The 20,208-nt window shown below is 39.2% G+C and overlaps 1 protein-coding gene across 1 annotated transcript in view; it reads left to right on the top strand.

The window, feature by feature from the left end:
* ACTR3B (actin related protein 3B) overlaps positions 1-19,460 on the top strand; it is a 46,392-nt gene extending 26,932 nt beyond the window's left edge. The window contains 10 exon segments of the mRNA XM_045005713.1: positions 204-284; positions 441-535; positions 537-546; positions 2,259-2,402; positions 3,154-3,289; positions 3,292-3,326; positions 6,896-6,988; positions 15,840-15,965; positions 16,579-16,662; positions 17,767-19,460. Coding sequence (XP_044861648.1) covers positions 204-284; positions 441-535; positions 537-546; positions 2,259-2,402; positions 3,154-3,289; positions 3,292-3,326; positions 6,896-6,988; positions 15,840-15,965; positions 16,579-16,662; positions 17,767-17,862 — 900 coding nt within the window. The 3' untranslated portion in view covers positions 17,863-19,460.
* Positions 19,461-20,208: the final 748 nt, after the last annotated feature.

The raw sequence follows: 20,208 nt of genomic DNA, 5'->3' as shown, positions 1-20,208 counted from the left end.
GAAATGTTAACAACCATGTTGTGAAAGGTTGGGCCTGTGTCTACCCACGAAAGAGTAAATGGATCAGATCCGTTTACCTGGGACTTATTTGGGATTCTTGAGTGCACTCATAAACTTAAAAATTGAGTTACTGCTGCATCAGGAGCCAAGTTTAATAAGTCTGAACTGCATTAGATATTTAATAAGGTGACTTTTCTTTACAGACAGAACCTCCATTGAACACTCCAGAAAACAGAGAGTATCTTGCAGAAATCATGTTTGAATCTTTTAACATTGCTGTTCAGGTGAACAAAGTGAATCTATACTTCTAAAGTACAGTATAGCTGGAGTATGTATGTCTTCTGCAAGCATATACCTGAAATGTTTGAAGCAGGATCTTCTAAGATTATCTGTTAACGTGTTCTATCCATATCTAAATATTAACTTTGTTTCTTATCTAGGCAGTGTTGGCCTTAGCCGCATCTTGGACTTCACGGCAGGTTGGCGAATGTACATTAACAGGAATAGTCCTTGACAGTGGTGATGGAGTAACACATAATTCCTGTGGTAGGATACAGTTTAAGATCTTAAACTGTTTGTGTGACTGTGAAAGTTTTCTTGGTCTTCAGTTAGTAGACCAATTTTATTTTTTCTGGATTTTATGGATATTAATTGTGACACTGTGGAGGAGTATTGGAGGTTAGGGAAAAGGGATGTGTATATATAATGTGTTAAAGGGACACTGTCATATTAAATTTAGGACCAAACTATAGATAATGCATTAGAAATTTATGCAATAGAGGATATGTAACTATAAATCAGATTTTTAAAATTTTAAACTTTATAGTGGTGATATTTACATACAAAAGTCAGCATTTTTCAAATGATTCTTCATAATGTGGTTACAATAGTTGTGGTTTTGGAAAAAAATTGAAATCCAAGTTCATTAAATACCATTACAGCTCTTTCTCTTTGAGGTCAGTAAGAACTGCCATTCTGGGTCAGACCAATATGTCCATCTAGCCCAGTATCCTGTCTTTCGACATGAAGGCCATGAAAAAGGAGTCAATATGCCTATTGGAGATTCTTATTCTTGTATAAATCCTGTCCATGCATCCTGCTGTATCCATAATTTTCCCTTGACCAATATTTGTTAATATTGCTCAAATTTGGAAAGTTGGTCAGTGTAGTGGATATTCTCACATGATGGAGAGATTTTATCTTTGCCTGAATGTGTAGCACTTTTCTGTGTGTTGAGTTCCATATCCAAAAAGTTTTTGGTTGGATATTTGTATAGTATTCTACCTTTCAAATATGGGGTATTTTCTCATGCTGTTGTAAAAAATTTAGAGTACATGTTGCTTGTGTGAAACAAAGGCAAGCTTATATAAACACAGCACAAGCATCTAGTCAATTTCTAATTGTCTAAACCTCTCAGGATACAAAGATGTAATCATTATTTATGCACTCTAATTTCTGTTCCAATTACGGCATGCAGTATATTTGTGAAACAGGTAATGTGCCTGAATGACATCTAAGTACTGAAATATATTATAGTGCTGTGGGCTCCATTAACATTTTTAAGCTTATTGCATGTTGGTAGTTATCTATACCCTGCAGTATTTGCTATATGGAACTAAAAATGAGAAATATTAGAAACAACACAAGCTTGCCATATGAATAGTCGTTGCTGTGTTTACTATTACTAGCTATGGCCAATATATTACCCTGTTCCTTTTTCTTTTGTCTTTATTTATTGCCTTTTTCAGGATGCATTTTAAAACATCACTTTTCCTTACTGTGTTCTTTGGTCACTTTCCCTTTCTTTAATAGTTTTTTTTGTTGTCTCTTCGGTATTTTTGTAACCTTTGTTCTTCTCTATCCATTTTTAAGTCTCTCATGCAGGATACCTGCTTTCTCTTCTCATGAGTACTTTTTGCCTTTTTAGATCATTCCTGAAAAAGACCTCATGGTTGGAATGTCTCTATCTTCAGCATGCATTTAAGATTATCCTTTTACTTTTTTTTTTTTTTAGATTCACTGCTGATTTTTATATTAGATAATATTAAGCATCATCATCAGTTCTGCAAATAGTAATCAAGGGCCTTAGCATCATTAGGGTTTACAAATTTGAGGTCACTTTGAAAGATGCCAAAGTTTCACTTTTAGTTTTTTTTTAAAAAATCCAAGATGCTGCTGTGTAAAAATGAACATTATATTCTGCTGTTAACTTTTGGTACTTCATACACCAGCTTTTTCTAAGCATTTTTTTTCCATAGGCAGAAGGTTATGTAATTGGAAGTTGCATCAAACATATCCCTATTGCAGGTAGAGATATTACATATTTCATTCAGCAGATCCTGAGGGGGAGAGAGGTGGGAATTCCCCCTGAACAGTCTCTGGAGACAGCAAAAGCCATAAAGGTAAAAATTTGATGTGAAATTTACCTTTCTTTTAAGAGAGGTAGACTTTTGTGTTTTGTTTTAACCAGTGGCCCTTTTTACATATACAAATATAGGAATTCTCTAACTATAATTTCCCTTCTATTTAAGTTCTTCACAAAATGAGGGGGAAAAGATGTAAAGGGGAAACAAGGAGAAATATGAATAATTATCAAGCAAGACTTTCTTTAGAATTAATATGTAGTTGTTTTAAAGGTGAAACTGGGATTTGATTCAGGCTTTAGAGTTTGCTTCAAATTTGAACTATGCTAGTTAAGAAAATTCTCCATAAAACCTGGACCTCTGAGTCTTGCATATATTGCATAATATTACTGGGATGATCACCTAATTCTGATCATGCAATGAAATGCGTACAGGTGGACCCTCTGCTTTCAGAGACCCAGCGATTTCAGTGACATTCCATGTAAGCTAAGGAGTTTGCCAGCATGGAGCCCCATTGAAATCAATGGGGTCTTGTGCATCTCTTAATGCAGGATTGGGGGCCTGCCAATTGATTATGTAGGACTTTTCCTGAACACTCTGTTTCTTAAGAATAAGGTTAGAATTGTAAGAACAGTAGTTACCAAATGTGAACCCTAGGTTGATAGATTTAGACCTTGCTTTTGATTCTCCAATTAAGTAATTTTCAGTTTTTCTGAAATACTCCTTAGTGTATTTAATAATTACATATGATCAATTTAGGCAACTTTTAATGCATGGTATTTCTTTACAGGAAACATATTGTTACATTTGCCCTGACATGGTAAAAGAATTTGCCAAATATGATATAGATCCACAAAAATGGATCAAACAGTACACAGGCATCAATGCAATCAACAAAAATAAATTCATTATAGATATTGGCTATGAAAGTTTCTTGGTCCTGAAATTTTCTTTCATCCTGAGGTAAGAATGATAGTGCCCAGTAATACATTTTTGTGTGTGTGTAAAAAAAAGCGCAATATAATTCTTGATGCAAGAGCACCACCTTGTGGAAATTATAAATACCGGTAAGTCTTGTCTGAGAGGGCTGGAAGACTTGTGGTTAATATATGCACAGATGCACAATAATAGGTGAATAACTGCCTAATCTTTTGTTTTTCCTGTGGAGGTATATAATGTCTAAATCTCAGTTTTTCAGAAACATCAACTAAAACAAGAAAAATTTATCTGAAATCTCAGATCTTGACTGAGGTTTTCTTTTTTTTTTTAAATACTGGTTTAAATGAGCAAACTTCATGAATTTTATATACAGCATATTTAGTTGTATAATCAAACACTTTGAATATCACTCCTGCTTATAGCAATTTACCAGAAGTAGTATTTTAATTCTTGGACACTTATATTTGAGGTGCCTTTTAGGTAAGGAAACTCCAATGAACAGATCTTATTATAGTGACTGTCCTTGTAAAACTGAAGGCCAGGAGTAGCTAGGAGAAGTGTGGGAATGTCCAACAGGAAATTATTTATGTGATAGAAACCTCCCCCTTTAGAGTAAAGAGCATATACCAGCCTAACAGCACCTTCCTGCCCTGTGATTTGAATAACACGGCTACCCCTCTGATAATGGAATTATGTGACCCATAACCAGAAATATTCCTTGATCGTATAAGCATAACTGACATGTCATGATGTTTCCCACCTAACAAACAACCCGCCAGCAAGTAGCTCAGTTGCGAGAGCTGTGTCAAGTAGGCCCCCCACGGCAGGAGAAAGAACCCAGTTTATATGACTCAGACAGATGGCTTGCAGGGCGAAGGCTAGGAAGGAGAAGGAAGCAGAGATGCTCACCTTTCTTCCAGGCAGACAGCCTGTGGAGTGTATCCTGTAGGTGGTAGCTAGGCAGGCTTCTGCAAAAGACCCTGAGTGAGGGGAAAAGGACATAATCGACATGTTGAACTTGTGTTAAACAGCTTAATCTGAAGAAATAAAACTGAACCCAGAAAGGAAAGGGATGGAAATCCTGTGGCTGGAAAGTGTTTTCTGGTGCATGGGCCAGTGAGTTATCCCACCTGCTTTAAGTCATGGAGTATACTGCAGTGATTCTGGACAATGCTAAAGCATCTATCCACCCTGAAAACAGTTACTCTTCCTGCTGGGTGTATCTTGTTTAGAGCTCTTATAGGGTACACAGAAGGGTTTTTTTGACATCCAAACTTTAAAGACAAAAAACCGAGAACCCTTTCAGCATCTGTGCAAATGCTTCATGTTTGGGGTAAAGTCAATCATGATCAAAACTGGAGAGATACTGAACATACAGCTAGATCCAAGCTGCAGCATGATCAGGAAAGAGTAGAATAATGCTGGCTACTGGCAGTTGTGGAGATCTGGTACTGACTAATACAAAAATCATATATCTAAAGAGGGGGAAAAACAACAGGTGCAAAATGTGGGAGAATTTAATGTAACAGCTGCATCCATCCCCATTAAAGAAACATTTATTTTCATCTTGTCTCATTAATACTGCCCGAATGTTACTAATGTATGTCACCAAAAACTGTTATAAATGGAAGGAAAGGTTGGCCCATAAGGGAATCTCTGAAAAGTGATCCACAATATGAAAAAGTTTCACCCATATGTGTCATCTTATGCATTGGCATTGGCTTCAGACAGCACCTCTAAGCCCATATTCATCCCTAGCATCTGTGATCCTTGAAAGTCCTAAGATCTCTGCTCACTTAATTTTTTAAAATGTTTTTAATCATTCTTCAGGCCCCTACCATTATTACAAAGATATGGCAGGCTGGGTGTAGTTTCCTCTGGAGCCTTCTAGCACTGATCTTGACATGATAGGAGGCCAAGTACACTGCCTGCACTACTCCAGAATCCGGGAGCAAAGAATCACTGTAGAATGTCTGATCCCTACCCCAGATTGAATTGGGTTGGCATATCAGCTGAATGTGTCGATTCTGTTAAAACACAAAACTAAACAAAAAATGCTTCAGTCCATTTATGCCACACCATGCTGCAGGGTCTGCAAGAAACATATCCTGTGACATTTTTAATAAACACACCACAGGTAGTCCCTGCTGTAGTGAAATGCTTTGTCATCTATTGGAGTGACTTGCAACTCTCTATTACTCTGCCACATGTGAGCAAAGTCTATCATTAATTTAGGCTACAAGCTACTGGTGTGTAGTGCTTGTGTACACATACTTGTGTTGTCACTCATCGAGCTAGAGCAAATATAAATAACGATGTAGCGGTGGGAGCGTGGGGAGTGGTAGTAAAGAGACAGCAGAGCTGTGCCGAGTACATATCCTTTGGTTTCACAAAGGTTTGTATTCAGCAGGGCTCAGCTGTACCTCTGCTGCCACTACTAGTGTTACTGTGTCTACACTACTGTTTATACTCTCGCTAGCTCAGTGATGGCCAGCTCAAGTATGTGCATGTGAACAGTGGAATCACACCCCAAGCTCGTAGTGTAAGACAGCCTTAGAAAAAACATGTCCATTAAGTTTAACTTACATAAAGATATTGGGACACTTGAATGTTTGGATACCAGGGCATTTGGATGTTAGCCAGGTTTGCATTTAACCTAGTGTATGCTTGGGCATGTACAGATAAGAACAAGACTTATACCTTTTTTTTGTTTTTTTGTTTTGTTAAGGGGAATTAAACTAATGTTAATGCAGTATTGGAGTGATCCATGCTAACATTGTGGCTCTCTGTCCGCTCTAGTGGCCAGATCATTTATATAGGTTTGAGTCTGCTACTGCCTCTGAGCTAGTGGACCTTATTCATTATCTCAGTAAACTTTCAGATCCAGAGATCCAACGTTCAATCCCTGCAGACAGCAGAAGAGGAGCATTGTTACATTAGGGTTAAGATGTCTAGCACTGAAGTCAGAAAATTCCAAATCTCTCTCCTGCCTCAACGTTAATCTATCCATGCTGCATATTTGTTATGTCTTCTTCTGTCCCTCTTCCTTAAATGTAAATACTATTCATATGCGCAATATGGCTGAGTTTAATATTGCAGAAGAGCTCATAATTAATTTCCTAAAGCATGAGTGCTTGATTTCTCAATCTTAATTTTTGTATACTTCCTAAATATATATATATTATATATACACACATGCGCACACACACACACACACTTGAACTTTAGTTATTGTGTATGTTTACATATCTGTAGATAGACCCTCAATATATCAACTCTTGGCAGTGAAATACACCATTTGGAGTTAAGGCAGGGCAAATATTAAGATTAGTTTAAAGATTTGAGTGAAACGAAGCCTATATTTTGCTACAACTGTAAAAACGTTTAACACCTCTGTGGCATTATTTCCCTTTTATTTATATAGAAGAGAGTTTATTTTGGTCACTACAAGTACATACCATATTTAATAAGTAGAAGCAACATCAGCCCTTGTGAATTTTTTACAGAAAAATGTTGCTGTAACATATTGTTCATGGAAATTAACTCTAGAGTCCTCTCATGTCATTTGTATGTCTGTATTCCACTTCTTTTAGCTTGCTAATCCAGATTTTATGGAATCCATTTCGGATGTAGTTGATGAAGTTATACAGAACTGTCCCATTGATGTTCGTCGTCCATTATATAAAGTATGGTCTTTTGGGGGTAAGACTGACTCACTTCACCTGAAAATTAAAGTTCCATATTCTCACAATGAACTATTTAATTATGTAAGTACCATTCCCATCTGGTATGGGAAGGGAAAGTTCTGGGTATAAGTACTACTAGAAAAAAACTTTTTTGGGGAATCCAAATAACTTGGATTTCTCATTGAAAGGTACTTAATATTTACTGCTTTTCATTTTCGAAGCACTTGAATTCTTGCAACAGCCATGTGAAATTGGTAGGTGTTATCTCCATGTTACCAATGGAGGAACTGAGCAGAGAAGTTAAGTAACCTGCCCAAGCCACATGTGGAGTCTGTAGCAGAGCTGGGATTATAACTTGAGTTCCTAGAAATTTATTAATATACCATGGTTTGGAAACCTGTATGTTTTTGGTAATCTTGACTCTTGCATTTCCCCCTTCCCTCCCCCCCCCCAATAGCTAAATACTGAAGCTAGATATTAAAATATGTAAAGAAGAAAAAATAATGATGTAATCCAGGCTGTTAACCCTGTATATGTTTATCAGGCCTCAGCCAAGAGAGATCTTTGTTACCAGCTTGTTAGAATATGAAAATGGAGATTCCTTAACTACAGCCCATAAATCCTCAGTCTGACTTTAAAACATAGGCCTGCTTTCTCTTTGAGTTGGAAGGATAACCTATGTTGCTCATTGTTTTTCACCATTGCAGCTGTAGGTTGTTTTTGGTCACAAATGGGCAACAGTGATCTCTGCTCACTGTTTAAGGTCTCACTTGAAAAATAGAGTTTCAGGGTGCAGTATCTCCCTGCTGCTTAGAGTGACCAGATGTCTTGATTTTATAGGGACAGTCCCAATTTTTGGGTCTTTTTCTTATATAGGTTCCTATTACCCCCCCCACCCCCGTCCCAATTTTTCACATTTGCTGTCTGGTCACCTTACTGCTGCTGCACTATGGGATCAGCATTAGGTGTGAATCTGTGTTCTGTTATGAGACTTGAGCTCTAGCTCCCAGCTGAACTATCCGGATAGCTTCTGGTAGCACATTCTGCTTCTGAACTAGAGAGTCATGTCTCTCCCCCAAGCTGTAAAATACTTTCCACAGTATGTGGCACAAAGGAGTTCTACTTGTGCATATCTGTTGGAATGTGGAGGGTTAAGAACAATTATGGGTGGTGGAAAATTTTCCTCTGAAGTCTTCTAACATATCATGTCATTTTAAACCCTTTCTGTAGGTTGCTTAAAAAATGCACTGAATGATAGGTAGGTGGCACTGTCTGACCATCGTATTGTGGATGTTTTCAGGTCCAATAACCAAATATGGTGATTTGTGAATTACAAATGAGGATTGATTCTGCAGCGGTTCTCAGCTCAATTGTCATCAGTTTTCTTTTCTGCATTTTTGGTTCTTCCAAAACTATGTGAAGCTTTGGAAATGTTATTGAGAACCTCGCTAATCTGTGCTTTAGCAAATAGAAAATCCACAGTTGGCAGTTTAATGGGAGTGCAGAGCAGGGAGGCTGGCAGGAGGGGCCAGTGCTGGTGATGATGCCATTAGGTCCATGTCACATCATCTCTTGGCACTGAGTTTTGACTACAGAAGTTAAACAACTTATTTCTATCTTTCTTCCTGCTACTCAGCATGGGGCACACCATCCTATCAGTATTGTTGCCATAGTGCAGCCACTGCAGGAGCATTAAGGAGGAACCCTTCTCTTCCTCTTCAGTGGCAGCTCTTAAGAGAGCCTGTGTCACTTCTTTACTCTATGGCATTCAGCCCAGCTGTTGGGAGAGATTAAAGATGGGTGCTGCTATCTCCCTGTGCTAAGGAGAAAAGATCTCCCGATAGCTCCAACCTCCACTTGTTCTCATCCAGTGAGAAGTGATGTGCATTCCCTTAGCAGGCTGTGAAGTGTATGACTACATACTGCACATGGATGACTAAAAATGGTGGTGATGGACACATGCTCCAAGTACAGTGTGTTCAGATGCTGCATAAAGTATCTTAGACTTGACTTACCCACACAGTCTGGGTCCTTTCAAGGCTTCTGCTTATGCCGAACTCTGTGGTGGTTTTACAGTTCAGACAAATGGGGACTAGGATTGAGCAATGCCCATTTTAGTTTGTTACAACTGGAATTTGACCCCTATTCATTGTTATGAAGAACAAGTACATGAACCAGTTACATCACCTAAACCTTTGCTGTTACAAATTATAAGTGAGTGGGGACTATACCCAAAACAAATGATTGTCTGCTTGTACAAAATGTAGTGTAAAAAGTAGGTTAAACTTTACATTATTGTTATTTGAGATGATCTGAATTAATCTGTATGATCTTGGAATTTGCTAACAAATTGTTAAATTGATTCTGTGGTAATGTCTTAATTTATTTGGACATTTGTTCAAATATTCTACGGTCTGATTGGAGACTTACTATTGATATAGTCTGGTTACAGGCTTGACATACTGTGCCTCTCTTCTTCTTAAGGGATGTGTACAGTGGAGATGGAGGTGTCATTTCCAGTTGGGGTAGACATATCTGTGCAAGCAGGCTAAAGACAGCAGTGAAGCTGTGACTGCACAGGCGGTGGGGCAGGCTGGCTGCCCCGAGTGCAATCCCATCTGAAACCCCAGGTGCATACTCGGGGCAGCCAGCAGGTGCTGCTACGCTGCTGTTTTTAGTGAATTTGTGCGGGTATGCCTACCCAAGCTGGAAATTACACCCAAATGTTAAGTATGTACTGAAAATGTACTTTTAAGGGCATTTTAAGTCCTGTTTGTTCATGTCTAAAAGTCAAGTTTAGTTTAGAAATACATTGTTGATTACAAGGCATCCTCCTGACATGCAGTGTAGTTGTAATAGGATTTTAATCAAATAATTAAAATATGGCTCCGGTTGTGACTCAATTTATTTACCTTTTACTTCTAAATAGGTTGTTTTCCTACATTGAAGTTTTGGGAGAGGAACCAGTCTAGTTGCTTTCATAGATTAATTAAAAGAATAAGCAAACAAATATGAAGGTAAAAAAATCACTATCCAATTTACTTCTGACTTCCCCAAACTAATGAAATATAACACAATAAAATGATCAAATTAAGGTTACAATTGAAATTCAATCAATAGATGCGTAGTTCAATTTATCCAGCTCGCCAATACAAAGATTATTAAATCAGTTTATAAAGTTAACATAAGAATTACTTCAGTGCTTCCAAGGGAATTAAGGAAGAATGCCTTTCTTTTATCTAATAAATTGAGCTAAGAGTCTGCTAAAAGCAGAAGCGCTACAGCAGCGCAGCTGTAGCGTAGATGTTTCCCATGATGATGGAAGGGGCTTTTTGGTCTATGTAGTTAATCCACCCCCTGATGGTAGCTAGGTTGACAGAAGAACTGTTCCATCAACCTAGCTGCATGGACACTGGGGTTAGGTCAATCTAACTACGGTGCCCAGGACATGACATTTTTCACACCCCTGAGCAAAGTAGCTAGGTCAATCTAATTTTTAAGTGTACACCAGGTCATAGAACAGGGGTCCCCAACACGGTGCCCGCGGGCACCATGGTGGCTGCCGGGGCATCTAAGTGCACCCGCGTACTGGCCGGCGGATGAGAATCCGCCGAAATGCCGCCGACAAGCTGCGTCATCCAGAGGCGTCGCTGCCGAAGTGTCACCGATTTTTGGTGGTATTTCAGCGGTGACGCCTCTGGATGACGCAGTTTGTCGGCGGCATTTCGGCGGTGATGGCTATTGATGTTGCTGCTTGTCGGTGGAATTTCGGCGGATGCTCGTCCGCCGCCACGGTCCTCCATGGCTCATCGTCAGGTGCCCGCCAGATAAAAAAGGTTGGGGACCACTGTCATAGCATCTGGAATTCACGTGATTGGTCTGAGCTAAGAACTAGTTCTAGTGTTGTAAATAACTTGAGCTTGTTTCATGTGCAAGGGGAGGTGGTCGTTTTCTTCTCTCTGTTAGTTGTAGACTTAAGGCTTGGCTTAGCTGATGGTCAGTCTTTCACTTCTTCTTCTCCGGATGGCTGGTCCAGGGAAGATAGCAGGATACAGGTTCAGGTGTTGATGTGAGAGAATCCCCGCTTTCCTTCTGCATGGTTAGTCTTGTAGAGGGTTCAGTGTCCCCTTGCCTCAGGGACCATCTTTTTCCACTTAGAGATTCCAGTGTGTTGGCTATAGCTCGTTATGGACCAATCATTTGGTTTCTTGATCTGAGGTCATAGTAGAAGATTCCAATCGACATTTTCTTGCAAAATCTGTTGCTGACCATAAGCCGATGTCTTCATTGTAAGCAGCACATGTAAGAGGCTGGTATGAGGAGATGGCAAGAGACTTCTGTCTAATGGAATAAGGCCCATTCTCACTTTGCTAAATATAATTAAAGGTTAATTGTCAATTATCCTTTCAGACACTTCCACTCATTCCTTGTGACAGTAAACATGACAGGGCAAAAGGGACTCTGAGAGGGGGCCAACCCCAGGATGAGTGCATGGCCTACTCCAGTGCCCTTTCACCTAAAATCAGAGCTGCTTTAGCATTCCTTAGTATAAACTCCATTTAGCATTTGACCAAATAAAGTTATCCAAGCCCAAACTCAAGTCTGGACCATGTTCCCTACAGCAAAGTACTGTCTAACCTTTTGTCTGAGTGTAATACTTTGTGTGTGTGTAATTATCCGAATGATATTTGCTATTTGTATATCACTTTATCTTAAAACTGCTTTACAAATATTCAACCCCATAACATCTCTGAGAGGCTGGTAAGTATTGTCCCTTTTAATGGAGAACTGAGACAAAGAAATTAATTGACTTGCTGAAGGATTCTGAAGGATTCTCTGCAGCTTGAGGTCTTCAAACCACAATTTGAGGACTTCAATAACTCAGACATAGGTTAGGGGTTTGTTATAGAAGTGGATGGGTGAGATTCTGTGGCCTGCATTGTGCAGGAGGTAAGGCTAGATGATCATAATAGTCCCTTCGAACCTTAAAGTCTATGAGTCTAAGTCGCATGTGGCTTCAACTGATTTTCCGTTGTTGCCCAGCAATAAGTCCTATTAGTGCACCATGCACAGCTTGCATCAAATTTCTGTGGTATGTTCAACCAGTTTTATTTCAGGTAATCAATAGGAAGGAGAGACCCATTTGACAAGCTTTTGAAAGTGAGAAGTTGAAACTCTGGTAAATATGAAAGGCAATGAAACCTGTTCAGCTTAGTACAGCAAGGGCTGGGAGATGTCTCATCTGTACCATCTCTCAGACTTCAGTATCCCGGGGGGTGTTTGCTTAATGTAAGTGTAAGGGAAGTCTTTTCTTCCTGACAGTCCCTTGAGAGCAGTGGTTTTTAACCTGTGGTCCTCGGACCTCTCAGTGTGTGCAGACTATGTCTAAGATTTCCAAAAGGGTCCGTACCTCGATTCAAAATTTTGTAGAGGTCCACAAATGAAAAATATTGAAACCCACTGCTTTAGAGGGTAATGTGTTCTCTACTTGGAGGGGTGGAGTTAATTTTCCTACTTGTCCCTGAAATGTGAACTCACATGGGGCTCACTGTATCGTTCAGTCCATCCCGTGTAGCTAGTCTTGCATATACACCTCTACCTTGATATAATGCTGTCCTAGGGAGCCAAAAAATCTTACCGTGTTATCGGTGAAACCGCGTTATATCAAACTTGCTTTGATCCACTGGAGTGTGCAGCCCCACCCCCCGGAGCACTGCTTTACCGCATTATATACGAATTCGTGTTATATCGGGTCACGTTATATCAGGGTAGAGGTGTATATGTTATTTGTCCATTAAGGAAAAACACTTTTTAAAACCCACTTCTTGTTTAGGACTATCTTTTTGAAAAATAAGATCTTTTAACTGGATCTGTCTGGCTCCTGAGCAATATCAGTTTGCAGTGGGTCCTGTGGTCTGCTTAGGTTTCTTCTGAGTCTACAGATTCTCCATGTTCAAGCACAATATTTTAAAAATCTTGATTAAAAGAATTGCCTGGCTGAGAACAGCTGTTTAGACTTCACCTTCCGTGACAGGCTTCCTCTAGAAGGCTGAAGAATTCCAGGGCATGTCACTGTGGTGAAATGCTGAGGTTTTTAGTATGACCAGTCTTTTTTAACATGCTTCACAGAAGTCTTTCGCTCTAGTAGCGTTTGGAATGTAATGCTGAGTTCTACCTGGTAAAATATCCAAGACCAATAAGGTTTTGGGTTTTTTTAGTATTTACATTTTTTTTTTGTTAGGAGGAGGGTGTTGGCAATTTGCTTTGCCCTTGATTTCTAGATGATTCTGATGCTTTGGTTGAGTGACAAAAATGTATGCAGATTCTTTTTGCCTTGTGCACAAAAAAGTTTTGGCTTTTATTCTCCTGGGGAAAAACAGATCTCATGAGTTCAGGCAATGTGTTGAAGCGTAGATGTGAACACAGCTGTCTTCTGCCAAGGCGGTCTTAGGTTTGGCCCAGCACTGGCAGCCACACATTTAACAGAGGAACTCTGAGAGATTAACTAATAGTCTATTACCAAGTGTGATCTAATGTTTTTTTTTAAAAAAAAATTGGTATAGCAAATGTGCCATTAAAGAAATACTTAAGATCTGCAACAAATTTGATTGGCTTGTCCAGATATCAGTTGAGATGCTTCACTATTTTCCCAACATGTTTTAATGTCTCTGATGTTCTTCATGTACAGTCATTTAGAAATATTTTCTGTGTTCTGTTATAGTATAGCCAAGTTGGAAGTACCTTCTGAACAATGTGTAATTTGCCACTTTAAAAAGTTTGCTGTAATAGCAACAGTAGCAGTGGGAGGATATTAGGTTTGTAGTTAGTTGCACACTTCCTTTCTAGGAAGACCATTTTAAATCATGTGCTCTATAAGACTCTTAAAAATCTCTCTTTTTTTTTTTAGATATAGCAATATCGCTCTCACTTCATCCAAGAAATCTATAGTTGAACTTGCTTAAATCCTGAACAGAATTATCACTGTCCCTCTCTATGCTATCTTCCAAGCAATAGATTTTTATGGCATCTTCTTAATTGCCATGTCATCAAATAAGTTCCAGTGGTCCTTTTTTAAAAAAAACCACCTCTCAGTTTTCCTTTTGCATATTGAACATCCAGCTAGTAACTCATCTGGACAGAGAACAGACCTTGCTTGATTTTTCTGCACTTCATTTTGGTATTTGCTGCAGCTGCTCTGGTTTTGATGGCAGATTCAAGCTTTTTTTAAAAAAAAAATTCAACTCTTTATTGTTTTTTTTTTCCAAGGACCTCTTCTCCATGGCATTCTTTTTTTTTTTTTGCTTATGTTATTAAATGTAATCTGAATGAACCCCCGAGTCACACTTTTTCTGTCAACAGGATTTTATGACAAATGCCCAGATTATCATCATAAACAGAGAAGCAAGCTGTTCTCTTATTTTACAAGGGAAAACAAGGTTTTCTTCTATCCATTATTAAAATAACCCCAAGCAGTTAATTCTGCATCCTGCAAGATGAATGTTTATTACAGATGTCATGGACTCCAGGACTTTATTTAAAAAAAAAAAAAGACATGGGGACTGGATAGTTCAAAGGATTGGTACAGGGAATCTTTCACTTCTGGTTCATTGGCTGAATTCCAGTCTAGGTCTGTGGTGTCAAAAAACTGTTACCATTTGATAGAAGCTTGGTCTGCGTGAAATGAGTGCCTGATCACATTTAGTTAAGTTCCTAGTAGATGTGGTCCGCACCACAAAAATGATTGCAGTAAGTACTAACTGGCACCTTTGTTTGCAATTGCAGCAGATTGAATGGACACAGGCTGAGTTTCTTTCTGACCCTTATGGAGGATGTCTTCAGTCAGGGATTAGACACTTTGTAGAGGTGCTTGCTGTGCCACTGCCTGGGCTGTGTTAGATACACAGGATTTAAGTTTCCAGGGTCCTGTTTGTCAAATTCTAAAGCACTGAAACAATTTCATTAATTCTCAGAGTTGCAGGACAGTAAGTGAATGTACATGTGATTTTTAAATGTCCTGTATTTAGTGTCTTAACACAATCCATTGGAGTGCACAGGACCAGACTAGTGGGCTTTCAATAGGGCCCTGAAAACCTATGGCAGTACAAGACAATCAGGTAGCGGTGGGCACCCTCTGAAGTAAGACACTTAAAGAAAAGAGAAGTCTGGGATATTGTACCTCTCTCTGTTATAGAGTTTGTTGGCCAGGTAATCATGAAGACTTTGAAGACTTTGAAATCATGAAGACTTTGAAATCATGAAGTGGCACAAAACTCAACAGTAACTATACTTGGAGGGCTGGGTCTGAAAAGGTCAATTGGTTAATGAAATATGTAACTTGTCGTTGTTACGATTTCCCAAAACAAATAAAGCTTTAGGTTTGTCATGGTCTTACACCAAGAATAAAACTCCTTATCTGGATTATCTCCAGTAACTTCACTGATGATGCGGTATAGAATACATGTGCTTTTATTTATGCAGCTATATTGCTTTTGCATGAGGGTAATAAAACTTTAAAAACACACTAAGCAGAAGTGGCTACCAATAAGCATGTACGTGGAGCACCAACATGCCATTTTAATGTCTGTTTTTCTCTTTTTAATCACATACTTGTTTTAAAACCCTGAAATGTAGCTCAAAGCTGGTATTTTTAACATTTTTTGTCAAGCATAAAGTGAAATGTAAAGAAACCAATTCAATAAAACTGACTTGCCTCCAAGTAAGACAGAGTTGCAGGCCTGCTGTGCAAACCAGGGGGTGGGGTATTTTGTATATTTTGACAGCTTCCGAACAGTTCTTGTTGGGAAATTGACTTTTGCATGTCAAGGAAGAGTTTCTTGTCTTTGTCTTGTAGAATGTGGTTCTTTCAGGAGGATCCGCAATGTTCAGGGATTTGGGACGTCGACTACAGAGAGACTTGAAAAGAGTAGTGGATGCAAGATTGAAACTTAGCGAAGAACTCAGTGGTGGTCAGATAAAGGTGAACAAGAATTTCAAATATATCAGTTACATGAGTGAGTGAAATGCATGTGGATGCTTTAAAGCAACTATTGCGTTAATTAATAGGAGATTTCATTTCTGCATAAGAACCTGGGGAGCATGGGACATATGAGGGTAACCAGATGTAGAGTTCAGCTGCGTCTGCACCATATTAATAAAATTACGTTGTATGTACCATTAAAAAAGGTGGTTAACCATAGACCTGGTGGTGGCAGTGGCAACCTGTTGTATTGCTTTATAGGAGACTTAGGTTAGCAAGCAGCATCAAGGGCCCCTTCTCTCAATGACAATGGAAACTAGGTGCAGAGTGATAATAGAACTTAATCTCTAGTGGGGAAGGGTGTGTCCATTGCAATGCTCTTCAATGTATGGTATAACTCAGAGCATGGAACTTCATTAACAAGTCCTGAGGAGGCGCTGAGACCTGCTTTCCTGAAGGAAGGTGTGGATTGTGTGCTTTGCAGTGTGGGTGGAGGAACACGGGAGCTTCCAGCCCTGGGTAAAGATGTGTGCCTCTCTCATTCAGAGAAGAGACCCTTGCCAGCAAACTAAAATCATATGACTGACTAAATTTGAACCATTTTACTTTCTAGCCCAAACCGGTTGAAGTTCAAGTGATAACACACCATATGCAGCGCTATGCAGTTTGGTTTGGAGGTTCCGTGCTTGCTTCAACAGTATGTCTTTATGAAAATCCTTCTGAATTGTCCTTTCTGTGCAATTTTTCTGCTATTGGATATGTTTGATATGCATACCCAGTTTAATATGCTTTCACTTTGGTGAAATGGTACATGCTATACTGAAACTTAACTTATTGGGCCAAATCTTGGAATCTTTACACAGTTTTTAATTGGGAAAAACCCTCATTGAACCGATGAGTTTTATCTGATTAAGGACTTCAGAATCTGACTAACTTTTGAAATATCCTGTATTTGACATTTATAACATGGGATCATCTGGATTCCATAAATTGGGGCTTAAGAATTGCAGAGACTCTTGGGATTCAAGGCCCAATCCTATCTTATTAATCATAAGAGAAACAAATACAAGAAAATTGGGCACAATTTATACTGGCTTCACTAGACCCTTCCCCAGACAGATTTCCACTCATTAACTTTCATTTGATTCCCCGAAGAGTTCCTAGCTTGCTCTATTCTTAAGGGGATAGCACCCTGTTCAAGCACTGTAATCCAGAAAAAAGACAGTTACATAGATAAGCCTTGGAAAAGAGAAGACTAAGGGGGGATATGATAGAGGTATATAAAATCATGAGTGATGTTGAGAAAGTGGATAAGGAAAAGTTATTTACTTATTCCCATAATACAAGAACTAGGAGTCACCAAATGAAATTAATAGGCAGCAGGTTTAAAACAAATAAAAGGTAGTTCTTCTTCACGCAGCGCACAGTCAACTTGTGGAACGCCTTACCTGAGGATGTTGTGAAGGCTAGGACTATAACAATGTTTAAAAGGGAACTGGATAAATTCATGGTGGCTAAGTCCATAAATGGCTATTAGCCAGGATGGGTAAGAATGGTGTCCCTAGCCTCTGTTTTTCAGAGGATGGAGATGGATGGCAGGAGAGAGATCACTTGATCATTGCCTGTTAGGTGCCCCAGAGGGAGTGAACCTGGCATTGGCCACTGTCGGTAGACAGATACTGGGCTAGATGGACCTTTGGTCTGACCCAGTACGGCCGTTCTTATGTTCTTTACTGGTGTACAGTTTTATTGACAGGTTTCTGCAGTTTTATGTTTTTGATTTATTTTTGTTTTTTCTTAGCCAGAGTTTTTCCAAGTATGTCACACCAAGAAGGACTATGAAGAATATGGCCCTAGTATTTGTTGTCATAATCCTGTCTTTGGAGTCATGTCATAACACTTGTCTAGTGGAAGTCATGGGTCAGATATCTTGCTGGTGAAGAAACTCTTCTGAAATGGAAGAAGGCAGCAGTTACTGTAAATACTGAAGCAAGATGTGGACGTTCATCTCTTGGAGCTTTTGGATCTCATAGTGCACTACATATGGCCCAGAACCATTTCAGTGAAAGCCAATTATGTGCCAACTGCCTTTAAAGCCTATCCCTATTTCCTTCCTAAATATGAGCTTCTAGGTAATAGGCAAGTCTCCGTTTAGGAGAATGTGCAAAACAGTACTGGAGTCAGTCTAGGTGTTTATAACATTGTCTTACTGCCTCTGGAAAGGAAAAAGGATTTAAGCCTTTCCCACTTAGGTCGTGATCCTGCAGTCCAACCTCAATAGATGGATCGCTGTGCCTGTGTGGAGTCCTGTTGACTTCAGTGGGACTCTGCATGGGTATAAGTGTCCACCTGCACAGATTACATTGCGGGATTGGGGCCTTTCTTTGTACATAAATGTTCTAAACTTGGAATACAAATGTAGGTTTCACATTATTTTCAATTTTAGGATGTTGAGAGGGTGAAATGACCAGTTCTAAGCACAAAGAGCTATCCGTGGCATGGAGTGATGTTACAAATTTCCAATTGTGAGGCATGTATTGGATTTGTACTGGTGTGTCTTGGTGCCAAAACAAAAAAAAAACAACTTTTTTTGTTTTGCCACGTGTGCTAGAAAATGGTATTTTGTTTGAGTGACATGAACTTTAAGCAGTTTACTGGATTGTTTGAGATTTATTACAGCCTATATATTACTTTTTGTTATGTTTGAATTTTCTGAAGCTATTTTATAGACAATTAAATTTTGTTTTGGTGTTGGTGAGTGGTGTATGAAATGCTGCCTTGCACCAGTGAAATAAAAGCTGTTAATGTCTTTACAAATACTGTTGTAGTTTGACTGACTTATAAATTCCTTTACCTCTGTTTTATGTTTGCCAAAGTTATGTTTATAATTCCCAGGGCAGCTTTCCATATGTTTATCAATGTATATGATGCACCTATTGCAAACTGTAGGTGTAGGTACATAATTATTTAAATCACTTACATTAAATCAGATATAGAATGATAAAGTATCGACCTAGGGTCTCAAAGAACTTGGCAAAAAACTCCCATTCCACCCAGTTCAGGTCACCTCCTTAAGCAAAAGCCCGAGTAAATGGAAAGCCTGGGAACCAGTGCTTGAATGTCAATGAATTAGAACTGTCAAAAAATCAGAGGAAATTAATCCTGAAATTAACCCATTGAGAATGCCCTGCTTCCAGCTCCCACATGTGAATTCTAAAGGTTATTAGTAAAGTCTCTTCAGCTGGTCTCTACCAAGGTGGAAGGTGAGGATAGAGGTGGACACTTAGTCTTAGGTGCTCCAATACGAAGGTGATGGGGCAGATTAGTGAGCCTAAACATAAAACGTAGGGTTTCATTGAACAAAACCAGTGTTGACAGTTAAAGTAGAGAGACCATTAATTAGACATCAGCTGTGTGGTGTTTTTACAAGTCATTTTTAAATGAATACAGATGCATTGTAAGAGTTCAGCCTGGATTAAACTGGATATTTTTGCCTTTCAACAGGTTGTAAAATCCCACAAAATGCTAGTTATTTTGGAACCTCATACCCAAGGGCAGTGACCATCTCCAGTTGGTATTGAGACAAAGCTACATGGTACTCAAACTGAAGGGTAAAATAATTAGGAAATATATCTGGCCACTTGAGCAAGTTTATTTTGTGTGTGTGAACTTAGTGCTTATGAAAAGAAACAATTAGTTCACCATCCTGGAGATGGAAGGTTCCTAAGCACAGAAAGAAGACCAAGAACAGTCACTATGCAAATTCACAAACACTGCTCCTGCCAAATGTGTTTCAGTGCTGAACTGTAGAAGAATCTCCTTTAGGAATGACAAATTGGTTCTGTTTCCAGTTCTGTTTCCTTTCTTCGTGTATCTGAGACTAACGGACACAAGTTGCAATGTGGGCTAGCGGATAGAGCTCTGGTTTGGGACTTGAGCCTTGCATTCTATCCCTCCCTGTGCCGCTCGCCTGCTGGGTGACCTTAGGCAAGTCATTTCACCTCTCTGAGCCCCCGTTGCCGGTAATGATATTGACCTCCTTTGTAAAGCACTTTGAGCCATACTGATGTGTAGTTGTCATAAACAGATAGTTAAGGGTTAATGTCTCTTTTACCTGTAAAGGGTTAAGAAGCTCAGTAAACCTGGCTGACACCTGACCAGAGGACCAATGAGGGGACAAGATACTTTCAAATCTTGGTGGAGGGAAGTCTTTGTTTGTGCTCTTTGTTTTTGTTGTTGTTCG

This window comes from Mauremys mutica, chromosome 2 (assembly GCF_020497125.1).
Source record: "Mauremys mutica isolate MM-2020 ecotype Southern chromosome 2, ASM2049712v1, whole genome shotgun sequence".
NCBI lineage: Eukaryota > Metazoa > Chordata > Testudines > Geoemydidae > Mauremys > Mauremys mutica.
Note: the sequence above shows the minus strand (reverse complement) of the source record. Positions and strands in the feature narration are given on the sequence as shown.